General features: G+C 35.8%; 1 protein-coding gene across 3 annotated transcripts in view; it reads right to left on the bottom strand.

Moving 5' to 3' along the window:
- Positions 1-22,270, bottom strand: part of FAR1 (fatty acyl-CoA reductase 1) — a 63,812-nt gene that overhangs the window by 25,345 nt on the left and 16,197 nt on the right. For all 3 annotated transcript variants that reach the window (XM_037026828.2, XM_037026829.2, XM_073216246.1), the window contains exons 2-3: positions 11,318-11,513; positions 3,906-4,081 (exon numbers count right to left, since the gene is read on the bottom strand). In XM_037026828.2, the coding sequence (XP_036882723.2) occupies positions 3,906-4,081; positions 11,318-11,506 (365 nt within the window). In that variant the 5' untranslated portion in view covers positions 11,507-11,513. The remainder of the gene's footprint in view (positions 1-3,905; positions 4,082-11,317; positions 11,514-22,270) is intronic.

Genomic DNA, 22,270 nt, shown 5'->3' with positions numbered 1-22,270 from the left:
CATGAGAGGAAAAACTCCAGTGCTTTTTGATTTAATAGTATCTGAGAGCCTATGAAAATATACTAGAAGGAAATTTTTTTTTAATGAAATAATTGGGTTGCAGTCTTAATAAGTGTATGTTTTCTTTCTTCTCTCAACTGAGGATATATCTGTTCAAATGGAGATCCAGTAAAAACAACATTTCACAGAGGATATACTGTCCACTAGACTATAAGGATATTTGTTATTTTCTTTTGCTCTTGCAAAACAATGGGGGTACGTAGTGTAATGTTTTGGGAGCAGCACAAAAAGGATATATTCTGTTACAGGTTCCTGACAATGGTGACAGCGTTTCTAGGTCACTGAAAATAAGAACTACTTTGAGAGAGGAAACACTCCTGTACCTTGCCTACCTTCACTCCTGCCCATCTGCACCTGAGAGCCCAAATCAGAAGGCATTCTGTACCCACATAAGTGACTCTTGGTATCTCTGCCAGGTTAATAACCTCACTCTATTTTACTACCATACAATTTCCTTTCCATTGAACTTCAAGTTGAGACCCTGACATGTCAGATTGGAAAGCATTTAGTACTAAACAAAAATAATGTTCTCATTATATTTTGGTTATATGGAGTCATAAATTCATCTTAAGTAACATTAGCTTTTGTAGGCACAAGGGGTGCAAAATAAGCAAATCTTTGTAATTACGGTCCATAATTCTATGGTCCAATGTAGACATAAAAAACACTTCAAAAAACAAAAAAAGAAACTCAACTTGAACTGTCAACACATTTTCTTGTTCATCTACAGACATGTTGTTCAAAATCTATGTTGGTATTTCTTCTAAGACCTTAAACCAGAGATCTCGTGTTACTGGCATGACAGACATGTGGAAGCTTATTAAAACTGAAGACTGCTGGACCCCATCCTCAGACACTGTTTAATGTCTAAACAGATGCCTGGGAAACTACATTTTAAATAATGTTCTCCAGGCCATTCTGATCACTCTTCTTCCTCTCCCCCAGGCCTCTGAGAAAATACTCCTGAGAAGAGATCTCATCACTTTTGCTGACTTTTTTTTTAACTTGAAGATACAGACAGATATCTAGGGACCAACAAAGCAATCTTAAGATAGGGGACCCAGATACCTGTAACTTAAATCACACATAAAATATGAAAATTCCTGGGTTATTATCCCAAAACCAGAGGTTCTAAATTTGACAGGTAGAGCCCAAGGTTCTGCATTTTTAACACAGTTTCCAGGAATTCTTAAGATTTATAATACATTCTAGAGTTTGAGAACCAATGCCCTTAGACTCAAATTTTTTTATTTTTTAAAAATCATCGATCTTTATTTCCACTCCTTTCTGAACACACCTCCTCTCAAATTCATATCCTGGGCCACATGGCCCCGAATTGCTCCATCTCTGAAATCTCACACTAGGAATTTATCCTTCTGTTCACACTAACTGCCCTTCCATTTATCTCTCTAAACCTGTCTTTATCATGGTCTCTAGTTTCTTGACACTTCTTTACTCTCAACTCCATTGGCTCTCAACTCCAACTCATTACCCTTCACATTCCTTACTACCTATGGTATACCAGACCCCACGGTCAACTATTTAAGTAAACTGCTTTATTACGCTCAATATCACTGTCTCCTCAATTCGTGTCAGTATATTTTTAAAACTCCTAATCTCGATATCCAAGATTTATAAACGATCATATCTGAAAACAAATGAGCTCTACCATCTCTCTACTCTCACAGAACTTAATGTATACTCTTCAGTAACTCCTTATTTTCTATCATATTATAGTTATTTCAGCATATTATGTCTCCTCCACTAAACCATACAGACTTTGCAAACAGAATGTGTGCAATTTATCTTGGTTTCTCGCAAATATGGTATAATGTTGGGAGTAAAGTCTGTTTTTTTTTGTCCCACCAGTACAGGCTTTGTGCCATTTTACATTTTTGAGTTAACTTAGAAAGTAGTTATAAAGAGTAATTGTTTTACGAGTAGTTATTACATGTAGACCTATAGCAGTTAAGAATGTCTGGACCAAATCTAATGCTGCAACATCACCACTTAGAAATCAATATCCAGAAAAACTGCCTCACAGAAAAAAAAATGACTTCTATGTGATTACTATGGTCATGTCAACAAACATACATTACTTCACAAGGAACAGAGCAATAAATTTTCTTGTTCATCTACATACCCCTTCCACTATGGTATCTCTAGTAAAAAAAGAAAACATAACAGTGAAAAGATTTACCTTTCATTAATGGTAGGCTTATTTACCCTGAGGGGAACAGAAAGAGAGGAAGAAGGTTCCCTGAAAGAACTGTACTTGGTCTTCCTCAGAAAGGTCACTTTGATGAGTCTGACCCTAATTAAGTTGCCTATTCGAAAATCAATGTCCTCTGTAAAATAATCTAAATTTCCCTTTAAGCTAATGAGAACTATGCCACAATTATCCAATACCTATACACCTTTTATTCTTGAAAACAGTTTCAAAAGGCTGCATGAACACTTTCTTTTGGTCATGAAAAAAAAAGCTAGACCTATGAGGGGAAAATATCTGTTAATCTACTATTTTATACTAAAAACCTACCTGTAATCACACTAACCAAAGATAAATAATTGGCCAATATCGAAAGACATGTATATAAATACACATATATGTAACACATGTATTTTTATGAAAATGAGACTTTACTATAGTTCTTAGGAGATTCTTTTGTCACTTTTGAACCATAAACACATAATGACTGCAAGGAGAGAACTAAGGTACGTCATTCCGAAGTTCATGTTCTTTCAGCTACACAGTGCTGCCTCAGCTTCCTCAAGTACAAAATGGATTTGCCCCTAGTATTACAGTGGGTAACATCAGCAGAGAATAAAGTCATGAATGAGAAAACACCAGAAAACTCTAAAGCACTATTACAGAAATGCAAAGGACTATTACAGTGCCCTCACCAGGAATATAAACAAAACACTGTAATTAATTTTGACACTGACCTGTCACATTACATAATGTCAATTAGGGTTTATACTTTTATATTAAAGACAACTTTAAATCAAAACCCTTTATAATCAAAATTTAGTTTAAAAACATTTAAAGAAGGTCTTCAAGAAAAAAAAAAGTCCTTCAAGTAATTATGAAACCTAAAGGAGTCTGTACCATTTTAATTGGTATAGGACCATATAATTAGATTAATATTATAAAACTGTACATTTTAATATACCATCAAAAAGAATGCTCTGAATTAAGCACCATTATTGGAAATGCATTATTTGTTGGATTTAAAAAAAAAATAGCATTTAGAATGTTATTTTTTCCTGAAACAGGCACCTTGGAGGAACTTCAAATTTCTTTTGAATTAAATAATTTATGTCTGATGCACCCTGCCCCTAACAATGCTACCAAAGTTTTAAAACAAAAACAATATGTGACTTAAATTGACAAGCCATTTTATCTTACTCTACAAAGTCTGAGCTTAATTTAAAAAAATTTTCAGATCATTATGTATGGAAAATAAAGCTGCTGGGGTATAGGATTCTGAAAGAATGGAAGGAAGAGGATGCATAAACTATTAGTTGCTACAACTAACAACTCCTACTCAGGGAAACTTCTCTTTTTTCTACTCCACACTTTGCATTTCTTGCCTTCTCCCTGTCTCATATTTAATTCATGGCAACTTCCTCTAATGAACATATATTAGCTATCCAATGTTTTTAAACTGATAACAAGAGGAAGTTCTGTTAACACTCTCTGAACACTGGAAACCATAATTACCATAAAGCAAACAGCAAACAGTTTCACATCGCTTTCAAAACAACTTGACTAAAACACAGAATTCAAATTAGATCTTTTAACTATGCTGAATTTAAACACTATAAAATACCTTTTTACTTACCTTAAATTTTCATTAAACCTTACTGTAGCTGCACAGTGGAATATAATATTGATAGAATCTATGATGACCTCTTTATCTTCTTCACTAAGAGCCAGTTTAGGTTGGGTAAGTTCACTGTTGATTGCTATGACTTTCTCCCTAAAATCTGGATTTTCATCTCTCAATCTGTCAAAGAGCTATCAAAAGGAAAAAATGTTTTATGATAATTATTTTCAACTTTCGAAACCCATTATCAGTCTCTTTTCCCCACCACGGATCACCCTTTTTAAAACTTCAACCATGCATATCACAATATAGGTAGGTTATGGGGAACATAGTAAAGCACAGAGAAGACAGTTAATGACTAACATCTTACTACACTGGGAGACAGTGACTGCAATAGAGGGGGTAAGGACTTGATAATATGGGTGAATGCTGAAACCACTGTGTTGTTTATATGAAGCCATCATAAGATTCTGTATCAATGATATTTTAATAAATCAAAAAAAAAAGGCAATGACCTTGTCTCAAGCTATTTAGAGTCTAATTGGAAAAACTAGACAAGTAAACAATTAAAATAGAGAGTTAAGTAATGAAATAGAAGCCCCATTTCCCATAGGACAGCATGAGAAAATCAATTAACCCAGCTTGGAAGGACTTGATATTGCAAAGCAGAAGAATAGTGTTACAGGCAGGGAAAGTAAAATGTTTAACCACTAAAAGTGAGAGAGTAAGTAATCTGTTTGAGAAGTTAAAAATAATTCAGTAAGACTTGGCCACTGACTGAATATGAGGGATGAGGAATGTAAACTCCCTGATGACAGGGACCACATTTAATTTGCTCAGCCCACAGACCCTAGATAGCAGAGTTTCTGGCAAGATAGAAACATCTGTTAAATGAATAAACTCATTAACTGGAAAACAGTAGAAGAGAAAGAAGTACAAGTATAGAGACACAAGTTCAGCTGTGAATGTTCAATGTGAAGTGCCTGTGACACCCAGGAAACAGGTCTAGTAGAGGTCACTGGCTCTGAGAGTCTGAAGTTCAGGGAGGAGAGAACCAGACTACTGTTACAGATTTGTACTAACACACACAGGAAGCCCTGGGAGTAGATATCAAGAGAGCAGAAGTGACAAGCACCCAAGGTCCAGACTATATGAAGTTTTCCAAATCTAATTTAAAATACAAGCATTCATCTCACATAAGAGAGGGTGCTGAGTAATCACTTAACTGGACCTTGCAAGAAGAGATCAAGGCCTAGGACAGAACCATGAATAATAATATCTAAGGGGCAAGAAGAGAAAAGGAAGCAAAGGAATGGCCAGAAAAGTATTTCCAACACCTTGAATTCATACTTTTTCATTCTCCCAGATCGCCAAAGACCCCTGGCTCCCTTTCATATCATACATCTCCACCACTACCACCAAGACCTTACATGCTGCTTTACAAGTTACACATCAAACATGAATACTCTTCTCTTCTCTAGCCCCAATTTCTTTATTCAATACCATCTTCTTTGGTACTTTTAATCCACTGGTACCCCAATTAGTTCTCAACTTACTAAACTCACTAATGCCCTCTTTAGTGTATTTTAGTCCTTTTCCAGGATTTATTTCATGGTCAACTACTTTAATCCAATCCTCACCATCCAATGGATTTTCTTTTCCTAGAGACATTCCTGTAAATCAGGAGTTCTCAACTTGTGGCAATGCTGTCCCCCAGAGAACATTTGGTGATGTCTGGAACCATTCTGGGTCATCACAACTGGGAGGATGAAGGCAGGGAGCTGCTGACATCTAGCAGTAGAGGCCAGGAATGCTGCTGATCACCACACAATGAACAGAAGAGCTCCTCATAACAAAGAATTATCCAGACCAAAATGTCAAAAGTGCTTAAGTTGAGAAACGCTGCCATAAGATAATGTTTCTCTGTAGTATATGCTCTTTGCCTATGCTCTTTATCCCTGCTTCAAAATCACAGTAGGCTTTACCTGTAAGTTGCTTACTAATTTCATGTATATATTCCCTGCTACTTGACAGAAAAAGGACTAATTTTACTGATACACCAGCAATGTTATTTATACATGATGGGGAATGAGTGACCCTAGGATTAAGTGGTAAGAGATGCCAGGAGGACACTAAAGGTATAAGATAAAATCACCTAATTTTATGGAGTATTTTAGTCAAAATTTATTTAGACAGATATTTGGGAACAAAGCTTTTTTATCTGAAAATAATGGCCACAGGCTTAGGCTAAACCACAAAGTTCAATGAAATTTCAGTCTTTAAGTAGAAGGTATTTGTTTTCTTTACAAAATAAACTTATTATAGAAGAAACATTTTTGGAAGCATTGCCCTGGAGACCCCACAGAAGATGCTCAAATCTTTCACATTTTATTCAGGCCTCAAGTCCAACCAAGATATCAACTTCAATACTTGCTCCTACTCAGACTCTCTTTAATACCTCTACATTCTCTCCCTTCCTTCCTTCTCCTTAAAAGACCTCTAGGCTGTAGGCTCTATCTTATTTATCTCTGAACTCAATTCTTGTATCAAGTCAAGTGCCCAGCACTGAGTAGGCATAATAAATATTTCCTGAAAAATAAAAAATGAATAAAAATAAATAGCCACTCAACAGGGGAAGAAGGCATGTTAGGAGGAGGTTTAAAGCATACCAATTACAAGTGGCTCATGATAAAATGCCAAGATGAGCAGACAAAGGGCAGAGACAGCAACAGAACACACATACAGACATTTTTCCTTAAAATAAGCCTGAGTCTTAGAGCCCTCTCGACTCCCTTCTCAGAGGTTTTAAGAGAAGGACTCCAAAAGAATTCAGTAAAGAATCAGAAAAAGAAAAAAAAAAAAAGATGAAGATAACGTAAACTAATCTGAAGGTACAGGGATAATTTTGAAGAATCTCACAATTCACAAAATAAAAGCAGTATGGTAGGGAGTATCTGCTGCATGATGTCAAAGAAATGTTAAAGTGATACCACAATTAGTTCTAATTCAAAGAATTACCACAGAGACATATAAAGTTCATTCAAAGTAAGAAGTCTCATGGGTAGCTGTGCAGGGATTTGACACTATATATATATATATTTTTTTTGCGACAGGCCTACTAAGAATTTAGATAATCAAATGATCATCATTTTCATTCCAAAATAAATGCTATAATTGAAATTCCTTTTGGGGATATACCTATAGAGTCAGATTCCTTACATGTACCCAAACTGAGCTTCTAGCTTTCTAATCACTGTTGTTTCTGATCCCAACTTCATTCTCTGCATGCTTACTGCCAAGTCTGGGTTCTAATTAATTCTGGATATCGGCAAAAGTCAACTTTTTCCTTAAAGCATGAATATTTGTCCCTATTAGGTACATCTGTAAGAATGTGGCAGAAGGCTGTCCCCCAAATGGTCTAAGCAACACTGTAGACTGTAAATCAGCAACAGTTCTTCAAGTGTGGTTGAGGATCCGAGGAGTCCCTGAGACTATTTTAAGTAGTTTACAAGGTTAAAACTAAGACATTATTTACTCTCATTCTCTTGCAAGAATAGTGTTTCAAAGGCTTCATGTGTGATGGCATCACTCTAATGGCAAATGGAATGTATGCCACAGTTTCTTAGTTTTAACTTCTCTGGTGATAAATATCAGTAAGATATCTGAAACAAAACTTCACAAAACAAAACCTCTTTGAAGTCCTCAATAATTGTTAAGTATAAAGGGGTCTGGAGACCAAAAGACAATCACTGCCTTAAATAAACAGAACCTTCCCACCTATTTGGCAGATATGAACAAGCAGACAGATACCACTCTGTAATACAACTGCCGTCAATCTACCATTTCAAATAATCTGCTCAAGAATTATAACTGAAAGTCACTTAAAAAAAAGCTATAAATTCTATGCCTTTAAAAAATGTCCTTGTAATATGGAAGTAACCTAAGTGTCCATCAGTAGATGAATGGATAAAGAAGATGTGGTACATATTCACAATGTAATACTATACAGCCATAAGAAAACAAATCCTACCAGTTGCAACAATATGGATGGAGTTAGAGGATATTATGCTCAGTGAAATAAGCCAGGTGGAAAAAGACAAGTACTAAATGATTTCCCTCATTTGTGGAATATAACAATGAAGCAAAACTGAAGGAACAAAACAGCAGCAGAGTCACAGACTCTAAAAAGGGACAGCGGTTACCAAAGGGGAGGGACAGGGGAAGGGGAAGGAGGGAGAAGGAGACTGAGGGGCATTATTAGTGTACATGGTGTGTGGCACATTAAGTAAGACAGTGTAGTACAGAGAACACAAGTAGTGACTCTGTGACATCTTACTACACAGACGGACAGTGACTTCAATGGGGTATCGGGGGGACTTGATAATATGGGTGAATGTAGTAACCACATGTTTTTCATGTGAAACCTTCACAAGAGTGTATATCAGTGATGCCTTAATAAAAAAAAATGTCCTTGTACTAGTCTGATACACAGTTTCCATTTTAAAATGATATGGAGTACAGCTTAGTTTGTCCTCTCAATTCTTGGGAAAAAAACTGAAAATGTACTTTGTACCTATCATACTTCAAGATGGCAAACTCTTCAAGAGTAGCTATTATGTAGCTACCTTTCATGTTGCAAATATTAACTCACATCTTACTTTTAAAAATAAGTACCTAGAAATTTCATGGGATAATTCTTTAACAATTTAAAGTTAGTACTAGCTACACTTTTCTCAAGTGTAAGTATATTTGTCTGAAGCTCTCTTCTTCGAGTCAAACCAGCAAAAATTTAAAAGACTGATAAACTAACAATTTTAATTGTATTTTAAGAGACAGAAACTCACTGGGAGAGAGCAGGAGGGTTGGTAGGGAAGACCCCAACACTTAGTATTTACTTTACATGCCTTATACAGGTCCCAGTAAAACAAAACCACAGCTGCCCTTACCTTCTTAAACCTGTCGAGCAGTTAGCATTCCAGAGCCTTCGTCCTTGCTGTTTCCTTGTCCTTGAACACTATTCCCCCACATACCTCCCTTCATTCAGTTCTCTGCCCAAGTGTCATCTCAGAAAGAACTTTTCTGCCCCTTGTATCTACACTATTACCTCCATCACCCTCAATCCGCTTGATCTACTTTACTTTTCATCACAGCACACACATCACTATGCAACATGGTATGTACTTACCATCTTCCAAACTAGGATGTAAATTCCCTACATGCTAGGACTTTGTTTTGCTCACTGCTGTATCTCTAGTAACCTGAACAGCCCCTAGTATATATACAGAGCAGGACTAAGGATATCTTCGAAGGGAAGGAAGGAAGAAGACAAGTCCATGAGAGTTAGAGGTAATGGGGGGAACACTGTTAAAGTATAACTAGCTATGTTAGTTATACAGTCCCTGAGTAGCTCTCAAAGGAGACTTTTTTTAAAAAAGCAATTTCAAGGAAAGCAGTGTTTTAGTTGAAGTTAGGATTAAAGTTTTGATGTGAAGACAATTAAATAAGGAGACAAAGGTAAAACTTTATTCTTTAACTATTAATAGTATGAAATAATTTATTTCTAAAAGGAAAAATATTAATTTACACCTCATTGTTAAAACTCGGTAGGTCTAAGAATACCTCTTTATGGGGGGAATCAAACTACAAACAAGAAAAACATCGATGCTATACATATAAGTAAAGTTTATCTTTTTGAACCAAAATTATATGTGAATGACAATCATTCTCAAACAACACAGTACCTCAGTGAAGAAAACATTCTAAATATAGCTAACCTTTTCTTAATTCACCATAAGTTATCACAGTTAATAATAGTTTATGTATTTTATTACAATACTGTGATGTAAAGACAAGTTATATTTAAACACCCCCAAACTTCTATACAGGTCTTACTGTGTATCTTTTCTCTCTTTTCTCACAATTGTTCTTCTGTTATGTCTTGTCTCTCCTATGAGATATGCTTCCCATTATTGCCCTAATCTGACTCTTCTTCCTGCTGTGTGTTGCTTCTCTTACTCTCTGCTCTTCACTCTCTTCTGTTCTGTCATCTTCTTTTAATTTTTGCCAACTTGGGCACCAACTGCCATTAGTTTTGGGAAATTAAGCTACTTTTACTCAGTGTGTACCAACTACAATTCTGACAACTAGTAAGCTCCCCAATGCTATAAAGTCTACTTTTCTCATTGTAACACAAAACTTTCCATCATCTTTCCTTGCTTTCCTATCTATTGGGGAAGAAATGTTATAAAGTAGAAAGATAATAGGGATTTGTTATCAAGTCATCTGTGTTATCTCCAACATCTATCAGCTACATAGCCTCAGATAAAATTACAACCTCTGAGACCCAATGCCCATATTTGTAAAATGAGATATACCAACATCTGCCCCTACCAAAGCATGAGCTCTTGGTTCGACTGCCAAAGTTCACAGACATCGGCTGTAACACTCACTAACAATATGATCTTGTAAAATGGGAATAACACCAGTATTTACCTTAAAAAATTGTTTTGATCATTAAATACATATAAGGTGCTTCACACAGTGCCTGGCACAAGGTATATATTTAATAAATGTTAGTCACTATTAACTACTTTATGGATTTCTACTCAAAGACCAAAATAGACTGGAACACAAATCATGTCTAACAGATTATTTACTTGTTAACTCTGGAGAGTTGTTACTCTATAATCAATTATTTTATCTTTTGATACATTTCAGCAGTTCTTCACTGCTCAGAGCCACTCAGAGGTTTCTGGTTTTGTTTTGCTTTTTAAACATAGGTCATAGCTATTCTAGAAGGTTAAAAGGGACCAGACACCTACCTGATTACTAAAAAATTACACAGCTACTACACTAAACTTACTGTCAATGGATGTTATTTCATTTGAGAGTTCAGAAATTTCTGACTGTAAAATAATGTTCCTCCAGCTCATTTGCATTTTTCCTTAGCAATATTTTTCTAAAGGTTCAAAATATATGACATTATTATATTTTATGACTTCTCTGCCATCACATTCTTATTTGTCAGTGGGAATATGCAAACTTTTCCTACTTCTGATTCCTGTTGTGGGAGCAATTGGTGCTTACAAATTTTTAAGTGTTATCACAGCAGAGCAGATAGTTAGAAACTACTTAATTATTATTCTGAAGACTACTTAAAATATCTAGTAATTATAAATAATTTGCTTCAAATATTCTACAAGCACATTAAAGACCTGCCATACAGGTAATTTAGAATTTATTATACAATTTTGTCCATCACAGAGGAAAGCATCCAGCTTATTGCCATCCTGTACGGGATTTTGAATAAGTTTTTTCAGGATACTGAAGACTATACTAGGCTGTTGATGATTAGCTGTTGAGGATGTGAACAATTAGACACACACACACTTTTTTTCTCTCTTTCAAATGATCATCTCCACACTTACCTTGCCACTAATGACTTCTTCTACTCGCTCTTGGGGAGTCTGTCCAGCTTTCTGCCTCACCAAAACATATACTGAATTCACCTTAGGACAAGACCTCAGCAACTTTTCCAAAAGTACCTTCCCTAGGAAACCGGTAACTCCAGTGAGGAGGACATTCTTGCCTTCATAGTATTCTGGGATTGAAACCATTCTGATCCTAAGGAAAACATAGCAAATTAGCATCAGTTCAAAGATACATGTTCATTCTTATGTACTGAGAATCTCTTGATATTCAATTAAGTATTTTAAAGGACAGGCAAAAATCAAAGTCGAATGTTAACAAAAAGGAATTTTAGTCTCTTGTTCATTATAATAAGTGGAAATAACAACAAACTGCAACAAGGGCTTCTAATCCCTGTGCTCTTCCCCAGATCACCTTAGACAAGTCACTCACCTTCTCCAGGCCTGGGTTTCTTTAGTACAGCTTATACTAAATGGCCCCTAAAAATTCCTCCCAGCAACAAGAACCCAAATCTTCATTTATACCTCAGTTAAACCCTAAACACGAATGAATGGTGTTTCTCTGTCTCCAAAAGGATTTATAACACCAGATGGAGGTCAGCAGCACTCAATGACCTAGCTTATATAACACAGGGTGGTGTCATATTCACCTATCATCACCAGTTGAAACAAAAAGAGGTAATACCAAGTCCTCTCTCTTCTACATGTCTGTAGTGACAATGTATTCAGAAAGTGCTCAAACCTCGCTTTTATTTATTTATTTATTTTTTTCTGGTAACCTCAATGGTGATTCATTTTTTTCTTCATGAAACCTCACAATTTTATGATGTTTCCATCATAAACTATGTGCAAGTATGAACTCTTTCATGGCATTAAGGTTCAGTTATGCTACATCTTAACAGTTTGTTCCTTTTCTTCTTTCCTCACTGAAATCTCAAATTTTATATACATATAAACATATACATGTCAAGTTTAGAAAAATCAGTGAAAATATTCTCTTAAGACTGTCATTTTTTTAAACGCATTCTAAACTCCCAGTGCTAATTTCAATGAAGTGAACATATCCTGAAGGATGACGATCATCTAATCTAAATGTGTGAGAAAATTCCACACCTGTATTTTGGCACCTATGGTAAGCATGCGTTGAAGTAATTAATTAGCCACTAATTAACTTACTGAGTATTGCAAACCTATCTTGACAGATGTGGACTGGCTGGCTGAAACTACATCTCCTTTGTCAGGTGCTCAGGGAAAGATAATCATACAACATTTCTTTTTCTATTTGTATTTGTATTCCTAACTTAAAAAAAAAATTTTTTTATTAAGGTATGATTGATATACACTCTTATGAAGGTTTCACATGAAAAAACAATGTGGTTACTACATTTACCCATATTATCAAGTCCCCACCCATACCCTAATGCAGTCACTGTCCATCAGTGCAGCAAGATGTCACAGATCCACTATGTGCCTTCTCTGTGCTACACTGTTCTCCCCATGACCCCCCACACCATGTGTACTAATCAAACCTCCCTTTTTAAAAAGTCATAGTAATACATAGGCTAACTTATCCCCCTGTTCAAATTTACTGACACTGCAGAAAAGATATACTAAGAGAAAGAACAAACCAAACCACCATGACAAATGGAAAAAAAAACAGATGCAGAAGAAGGATTCATGTAGTATGTCATTATTCAAAGCTCAAACACCTTCAGAACAATGCTCTTTATTGTTCAGAAAAATAAACACATGATAACATTAACAGATGAATGACAGGAAGTGCAATACCATCAGAGAAGAGTAAGGAGCTTCAATTATGTTTTAACTTGGGGAGTAGTTGCCATGTATTTTTTGTCCAAATATCTCATAATTATAAAAAGAACAAATTCAGAACAATCTGAAAATAAGAAACGGACCAATTAACAAGCAAAAAGAGATAAAAGAAGGAAAGAATTTCTAGAAGAAACAGATAAGAGGAAATTGATAGAGAAGCCATACAGAAGAAATAGCAGCCCAAGTAAAACATAGGAGAGGACTATGAGGAGGCAAGAGCTGTTGAAACTCCCTAAACAGAAACCAACAAGCTCAGCATCAAGAAGCTGAATTAAATCATAGGGAAATCAAGGTAATTAAAGGATTGCTCACAGAACAGCAGAGCTACTTATGATGGTCTTCCTGTATAAACTTTGGCTCCCAGGCTTTATATCTAGATCTGCTGAGAAGAGCATCCAGCATGGGTGCTAGCAACAAAAGAGACGTTGAGCTGAGCCTGAGGTTGCTCCAAACATCCACAAACGGAGGTGTGAGAGGTAAGGGATCAGCACAACCAAAAAACCAAAAACCAAAAACCCCCCAAACAACAACAACAAAACAGGATCAAACAACCCCACTCCCCCCGAAAAAAGTCTTCATAGCACTCAAGCCCCAGAATAAATTCTAGGTTCTCAGCCTATCTGGCTGCTGCTGGCCCTTAAACTAGCAAAGAACTTTCAATCAGTAATCCCATTTGGAGAAAAGCTCTCTTGGAATAACAGACCTCAAAAAAACTGAAAAGCAGTCAATATTAGCTATCAAAATGAAACATTCTACTCCTTAATAAATATGAATATGCAGCCAAGGACCACCAGATATTTAAGAAATACCTACAAAATTAAGAAGGACCAAAATGAAAAGCAATAGAACCAACCACAAAGGAAACTAAGATAATGAAAAGTTTAAAGAGAATTTAAATTCTAGTAAATTTCCTCAATGTCACTCACAAGAATATTGAATCCATAAAATACAAACTACTATGAAGAAGGAATAAAGAATAAAGCATCTGGAAATCACAAATTCAAGTGTACACAGAAAATCCAATAAATACATAAACAAACTATAAGAATTACAAAGTTAACTTAAAGTCACTAGATACAAGGTGTATTTCACCAGCAACACACAAAAAATGAAGTTAAAAAAAAACTCTACCACTTATAATACCATTCAAAATACCTAGAAATTACAGAAAATAGATGAGGAGAAACTGGAACCTGTATGCATTGCTGGTGGTAACATAAAATGGTTCTGTGGAGTTGGGAAGGTGTGGTGGTTCTTCAACAAGTTAAACACAGAACTACCAGATGACTCTCCACTTCCACTCCTAGATGCAGACCCTGAAAGAACTGAAAACACACTCAAGCATGTGTACACACACATTTACAGCAGCACTGTTCACAACAGCCAAGTAGTACAAAAAGACCAAATGTCCATCAATGGATGGATGGATAAACAAATTATGGTATATACATACAATACATTTAAGACAAAAAATAGACTAAGTTTTCCCTTATTTAGAAATAACTGAGGATTTATAGCCTGAGTATGTACTGGCTCACTCCCAAAAAAATGCAGCTATAGAATTTCTTCCCACAACTGTGAGGACATAGTTCCTATAAAGCCTAAGTAGCAAATATATTAACAACAAATGGCAGAAAATTTTTACCAAACTTAATTATCTTTTCTCAAGCTTAACAGTATAAAGATTGTTTGCTAAGAGAGTTGCAGCATGAAACTGCTTCTTACCAGTTCCAAGTAACTAGCTCAAAGCTATTTGTATGTGATTTTACCCTACTATCAAGATTTGGTGGTTTTTTCCATGCAAGAAACCCTCTCCCACCTTTGCACAATGCCACCAAAAACTTCATGTACACAAAGTATTTTTAAACTCTGTTGCTAGGTATTCTTGATTGCCCCATTCACCAGGACACATCACACTAACTCATTGGCAAAGCCAGTGCAAATGAGAATTCTTTTAAGGGAAGTTGAAACTCGTCATATCTTCCACATAGTCCTGCCAATGTGGCCAGAAGCTACTGGAAAAGCAGACACCAGGAAAGTAATGCTGTGTGATTCTACCACACAGAAAGATATCCAAAGCTCCTACCATCTACCTAAAACTAGCTGCAGTACTGCATACTGAGAAAAGCAGCAGCATCCCCATTTCCCTGTGCTGTGAAACGTGATTCACTTTTATTTTCACTGTTCCTGAGTTGCTTTAGGAAAACACCACCTAGCAGTGGCAGCTGGGTATTTTCTGCAAAAAATACCTTCTTCTATGGTTCAAAAGTGAAAGAGAATGGAAATCTTCCGTAATAGCAGCAAAATGCTGGGTAACAGATATCACAACTATTTTCTTGCTCAAGTGGGTTTTCCCAGTGGGTTTTATATTATGAATTTATACTTACATTAAGAGAACATATTACAAAACTAAGTTATGACACATTCACTTGCTTGGAGTTCAAGCCCACATTCTGTCACTTTGAAGCCATGAGATCCTAAGATAAAGCCACTATTTCCTTACTTGTAAAAGAAGAACATGCAGGTCTCATGGGCAAAAGAGCCTGAAATGACCACATATGGAGAAACCACAGAGAATGTCTAAGAGAGCACTCTTCCAATCAATATAAACTGCACCCTTGTAACACACTTGTACTTTGCTAACAAGTGTCCCAATATTAACGGAAAGCTAATCATATGTTAGTGTTAAGTTTTAGAAACTTAGTTAAGATAAATGATTAGAGACAAGATTCTCCCCTTTTCATTTTCAACTTTTTTAAAAAAGGTTATTTAAATAGACTAAGCAATTGATGTGAGAGACAGTAACCAGAAAACCATAAAAATCTACCACAAAAAAGGGCAGCTCTTCAAGTGCCAAGAAATGGGAACTCCTTTGCCTATATTAGAGCTAAAAACAAATCAATTACAACTTTTACTTACTGTCAACTAGTTGTTTCAGACTTGCTAAGCAGAAAGAGAAATGTGGACAAATATATGGAGAGTAGGGTATGGTCAGAGGAAGGAATATAAAGCAATTTCATAGGTTTGAAAAGTAGTTTTACAGAAGACTTAACAGCAATGAAAAATATAATAGTTAAAGGAAGAAAGGAAACAGAAAAATATATTAAGCACAAAAAACTCACTCTCATGCTTTCAGGTAAAATTTAATAATTTTTCTTGCCTAAGGTCACTCATGAAACAAATACATGGCAGAGCCAAATTTGAACCAGTATCTTCAAACTAAATTCAGGGTATAAAATGCTTGTCCTATAGTGAGGTAAAGGCCTCAACTAGCACTGAAGAGAACTTCAGAGAAAATAAAGAGGTTGGAGTAGATGGTCTTGAGGGTCCTTTCCACTTCTTAAGTTGCATGATTCCCTATAGGAGGAAATGAACAGCATTCTTCACTACAGGGTCTTCTTGGCATATTATACACAAGAATTTGCTCTACAGAAAATTTTAACATATGAAATAAGGCAAATTCTTTAGAATCCTTAAAATTCCACATCGATCCATAATAATAGTTATGGACCAAACTAGCAACACAGTATAGATATTAACTATTTCAGGTAAATGCTTAAATAATTAAAATTTAAAGGCGTTTAGACTTTACCAAAATTTCCTTGAGGGCCATTTCCAAGGCAGCCAGAAAAAACAGAACATTAAGAGGTCAAGAGGTCTATTGTCCAACATAGAACTTGACTCACAAGACCATCTTAGTTATTGCCACTATCAGTCTGGATAAAAAGACATCATTCTGAAGTTAAGAAATAAACACCTACCAAAGGCTGGTGGATTCATTTCCAACTTCTCTCTAGCTGACCTACTGAAAGACCTTACCTAGACAGAATCATTTATTGCAATATTAAGAAACAAAAACCCAGGACAACAGAGGTAGTACAATAAGGTGGAAGACAAGAAACTCTGGGTACTTAAGATTAATAAAAATATTCAAACATGTTTCTACAAATATCTATACCAATGTAATCTATGGCTCACTGAACTTCGAAAATAATCTCTTGGACTTAACTGCCTTTGAGAAACACTTTTGTGTGAGGGAGTATAGGGGATCAGAACATACACCCCATACTTTGGCACATGGATTACACTGAGTTAAAGACGGCTGAGATTCAACAGATGCAGAAAGACGTCTTCTCAGAGCTTACCTTATCTGACTAAAAGCAGAAACTTCGAGAAATGAGGACTCCCATAACAAGGACTCTAAGGGGGTGTATGGGCATGAAGATGGAAAGTTAGCACTGTGATGAGCCTTCACAAACCTTTACTAAAAAGACCCTTATCTTCTATTAGTTTTCCCACATATTTACTGCCCCTAACTCCTTTTCCTTTATCTAGTCACTTTTCCATAATGTATCTGTTACCCTTTGCTAATATGGCATATAAGCTTTCAAGTACAACTACCCCTCTGGGTTTTTACTTTTTTTCTATGAAGTCCTCATGCATGCATGATTAACTGATAGACAGATAAAAGATTAGCATTATGTTAAGGAAAGAAGCATTACCTTTCTTCGGCTAATTTTTATTACTTAAATTTTCATTTTATTTCTTTAGTAGATGGAAACTCACCATATTAAAAAGCAGATGAACACTTCACTATGAACTGTTGGGATGAAAAGCACTCTAACAGGCTGGATTTCCTGAATGGAATATGAGAAATTCATACCCTCCACCCCATCAGTATAATATCTTGGGATGAGAGTCCCTTCTCTTCCATTTCCTGAGAGATTCCCCTATGTTCACCAAACAGTCAAGTACAGAGGACTACCAAACACAGTTCTGCAATGAAGTCTACATTTGCTCTACTTGCATGTTTCTTTCTGTACCAGCATTTACTGAACACAAACAGTAAAAACTGAGAAAGAGTTATTTGTAAAGACTCTAGTTCCATGTTTTAGACACTGAAAAACTTAGGAAATTAAGCGCTAAATATGAAAGTCTCAAGTTAATGTCTAACCATTAAATTCAGCTTCCTATGAACTTCCACACGTAGAGCTACAACTTAAAATAGGGTCCATTTCAGTACCTCTCTATTAAAAACTGGCACATTTGTGCCTTCACCCCAAATCAAAATCTACCAGTTGAGAGAGTTGGGAGAGCAAATGAACCAAGAATAAGTTATTTCACCTATCTTTTCATTGGAAGTCACTGATTGACTCCCAGTCAGGGGCAATTAATCTGTATTTCTTTAATCCAAGGCTATTTTGTCCCACTGTCCTACACCTCTAGGTTGGAGGACCACTTGACAAGACTACTGAAGGAAATTGAAGTAACAGAAACTTGAGTTAAATGTCTTTTAATATCCCTTGGATCCCATGACTGAAAAAGTAAGAAAAAAACTTCAAATACCCTTAAAAGAGAAAATAAATTAAAAATAACCTAAAGCAATAGTTGGCAAAAGTTTCTGTAAAGGGTCAAGAGCAAATATTTTCAACTTTGTAGGCCACACAATCTTAGTAGCAACTACTCAACTCTGCCATCTGGGACACAAAATCAGCCAATGACAGTAAGCAACAAATGTGAGTGGCTGTGTTCCAATAAAACTTTATTCACAAAAGCAGGAAGATATCTTGCAGGCCACAGTTTGCCAACTCCTGTTCTAAATAATGATTTTCAATATGCCACATTCAGAAAGAAAACTAAAAAAGAGAAGGCATCAGGGGGAAACCAGTTCTACAAACTGATTGTGTATCATTTCAGTACTACTGGAGTTACTGTGCATATCACTATAAAATGCACAGTAAATACTTGTTTGACATAGTTATTTTCAAAAACATACCAACAAAGGAATGCCAGGCTTCAAAAATATAAATATGCCAGAGGCTACATGCAAAACAAAGACATGACCTATACAGCATTCTTAAAGGTGTATTAAAAATCTGTGGTTACTCAAATCTAAAGTCTGCAATGGTAATAAGTACACACATATTGATAATCACCCTAAATGTAAATGGACTGAATGCACCAATCAAAAGACACAGAGTCACTGAATGGATAAAAAAGCAAGACCCATCTATACGCGGCCTACAAGAGACTCACTCTAAACCCAAAGACATACACAGACTAAAAGTGAAGGGATGGAAAAAGATATTTCATGCAACTAATAGAGAGAAAAAAGCAGAAGTTGCAGTACTTGTATCAGACAAAATAGACTTCAAAACAAAGAAAGTCACAAGAGACAAAAAAGGACATTACATAATAATAAAGGGGTCAATCCAACAAGAAAATATAATCATTATAAAGGTCTATGCTCCCAACACAGGAGCACCTACATCTGTGAAACAAACACTAACAGAATTAAAAGGGGAAATAGAATGCAATGCATTCATTCTAGGAGACTTTAACACTCCCCTCACTCTGAAGGACAGATCAACCAGACAGAAATAAATAAGGACACAGAGACACTGAACAACACATTAGAACAGATGGACCTAACAGACATCTACAGAACTCTACAACCAAAAGCAGCAGAATATACATTCTTCTCAAGTGCACATGGAACATTTTCAAGAATAGATCATATACTAGGCCACAAAAAGAGCCTCAGTAAATTCAGAAAGACTGAAATTGTACCAACCAGCTTCTCAGACCACAAATGTATGAAATTAGAAATAAATTATGTAAAGAAAATGAAAAATCCCACAAACACATGGAGGCTTCACAACATGCTCCTAAATAACCAATGGATCAATGACCAAATAAAAACAGAGATCAAGCAATATATGGAGACAAATGACAACAATAATTCAACAATGCAAAAATCTCTGGGACGCAGCCAAGGCTGTGCTAAGAGGAAAGTATACTGCAGTACAGGCCTACCGCAGGAAAGAACAATCCCATATAAGCACTCTAACCTCACAATTACTGAAACTAGAAAAAGAAGAAGAAATGAGGCCCAAAGTCAGTAGGAGGGACATAATAAAGATTAGAACAGAAATAAATAAAATGGAGAAGAATAAAACAAATGAAAGAATCAATGAAAGCAAGAGCTGGTTCCTCAAGAAAATAAACAAAATAGATAAACCCCTAGGCAGACTTATCAAGAAAAAAAGAATCTATACACAGAAACAGAAACAGAAATGAGAAAGCAAAAAACACTACAGACACCACAGAAATACAAAGAATTATTAGAGAATACTACGAAAAATTATATGCTAACAAACTGGATAACCTAGAAGAAATGGACAACTTTCTAGAAAAACACAACCTTCCAAGGCTGACAGAGGAAGAAAAAGAAAATCTGAACAGACCAATTACCACCAAAGAAATCGAACTGGCAATCAAAATACTACCTAAGAACAAAATCCCTGAACCAGATGGTTTCACCACTGAATTTTATCAATCATTTAGTGATGACCTAGTACCCATCGTCCTTAAAGTTTTCCAAAGAGTAGAAGAGGGAATACTTCCAAACTCATTCTATATAGCCAGCATCACTCTAATACAAAAATGAGGCAAAGACACCACAAAAAAAGAAAATTACAGACCAATATCCCTGATGAACATACATGCAAAAGTACTCAAATTATTAGCAAACCAAATTCAAAAATACATCAAAAAGATCATCCATCATGATTAAGTAGGATTTAATCCAGGGATGCAAGGATGGTACAACATTTGAAAATCCATCATCATGATCCACCACATCAATAAAAACAAGGACAAAAACTACATAATCATCTCCAAAGATGCTGAAAAAGCATTTGACAAAATTCAACATCCATTCATGAGAAAAACTCTCAACAAAATGGGTATAGAGGCCAAATACCTAAACATAATAAAGACGATATATGACAAACCCGCAGCCAACATCATACTTAACAGCAAGAAACTGAAAGCTTTTCACCTAAGATCGGGAACAAGACAAGGATGCCCACTTGCCCCACTTCTATTCACCATAGTACTGGAGGTCCTAGCCACGACAATCAGACAACACAAAGAAACAAAAGGCATCCAGATTGGCAAGGAAGAAGTTAAACTGTCCCTAAAACTGTCTGCAGATGACATGATATTGTACATAAAAAACCCTAAAGAATCTACTTCAAAACTACTAGATCTAATATTTGAATTCAGCAAAGTTGCAGGATACAAAATTAATACACAGAAATCTGTGGCATTCCTATACACTAACAATGAACTAGCAGAGAGAGAAATCAAGAAAACAATTCCATTCACAATTGCAACAAAAAGAATAAAATACCTAGGAATAAACCTAACCAAGGAAGTGAAAGACCTATACCCTGAAAACTAAAATATACTCTTAAGAGAAAGTAAAGAGACCAATAAATGGAAACTCATCCCATGCTCATGGATAGGAAGAATTAATATTTTCAAAATGGCCATCATGCCTAAAGTAATCTATAGATTCAATGCAATTCCTATCAAAATACCAACAGCATTCTTCAACAAAAATCATTTTAAAATTCATATGGAACCACAAAAGACCTTGAATAGCCAAAGCAATTCTGAGAAGAATAAAGCTGGGGGCATTATGCTGCCCAACTTCAAGCTCTACTACAAAGCCACAGTAATCAAGACAATTTGGTACTGGCACAAGAACAGACCCATAGACCAATGGAACAGACTAGAGAGCCCAGATATAAACCAAAGCATATATGATCACAATTAATATACGATAGAGGAGCCATGGATATACAATGGGGAAATGACAGCCTCTTCAACAGCTGGTGTAGGCAAAACTGGACAGCTACATGCAAGAGAATGAAACTGGATTATTGTTTAACTCCATACACAAAAGTAAACTTGAAATGGATTAAAGACTTGAATGAAAGTCATGAAACCATAAAATTCTTAGAAGACAACATAGGCAAACATTTCCTGAGTATAAGCATGAGCAACTTCTTCCTGAATGTATATCCTCGAGCAAGGGACACAAAAGCGAAAACGAACTCATGAGACTACATCAAACTAAAAAGTTTCTGTACGGCAAAGGACACCATCAACAGAACAAAAAGGCATCCTACAGTATGAGAGAATATATTTGTGAATGACATATCCGACAAGGGGTTAACATCGAAAATATATAAAGAACTTACACACCTCAACACCCAAAAAGCAAATAACCCAATTCACAAATGGGCAGAGGATATGAAGAAACAGTTC

Source organism: Manis javanica, chromosome 11, assembly GCF_040802235.1.
Source record: "Manis javanica isolate MJ-LG chromosome 11, MJ_LKY, whole genome shotgun sequence".
NCBI lineage: Eukaryota > Metazoa > Chordata > Mammalia > Pholidota > Manidae > Manis > Manis javanica.
This window is presented reverse-complemented; position numbering and strand designations above follow the sequence as displayed.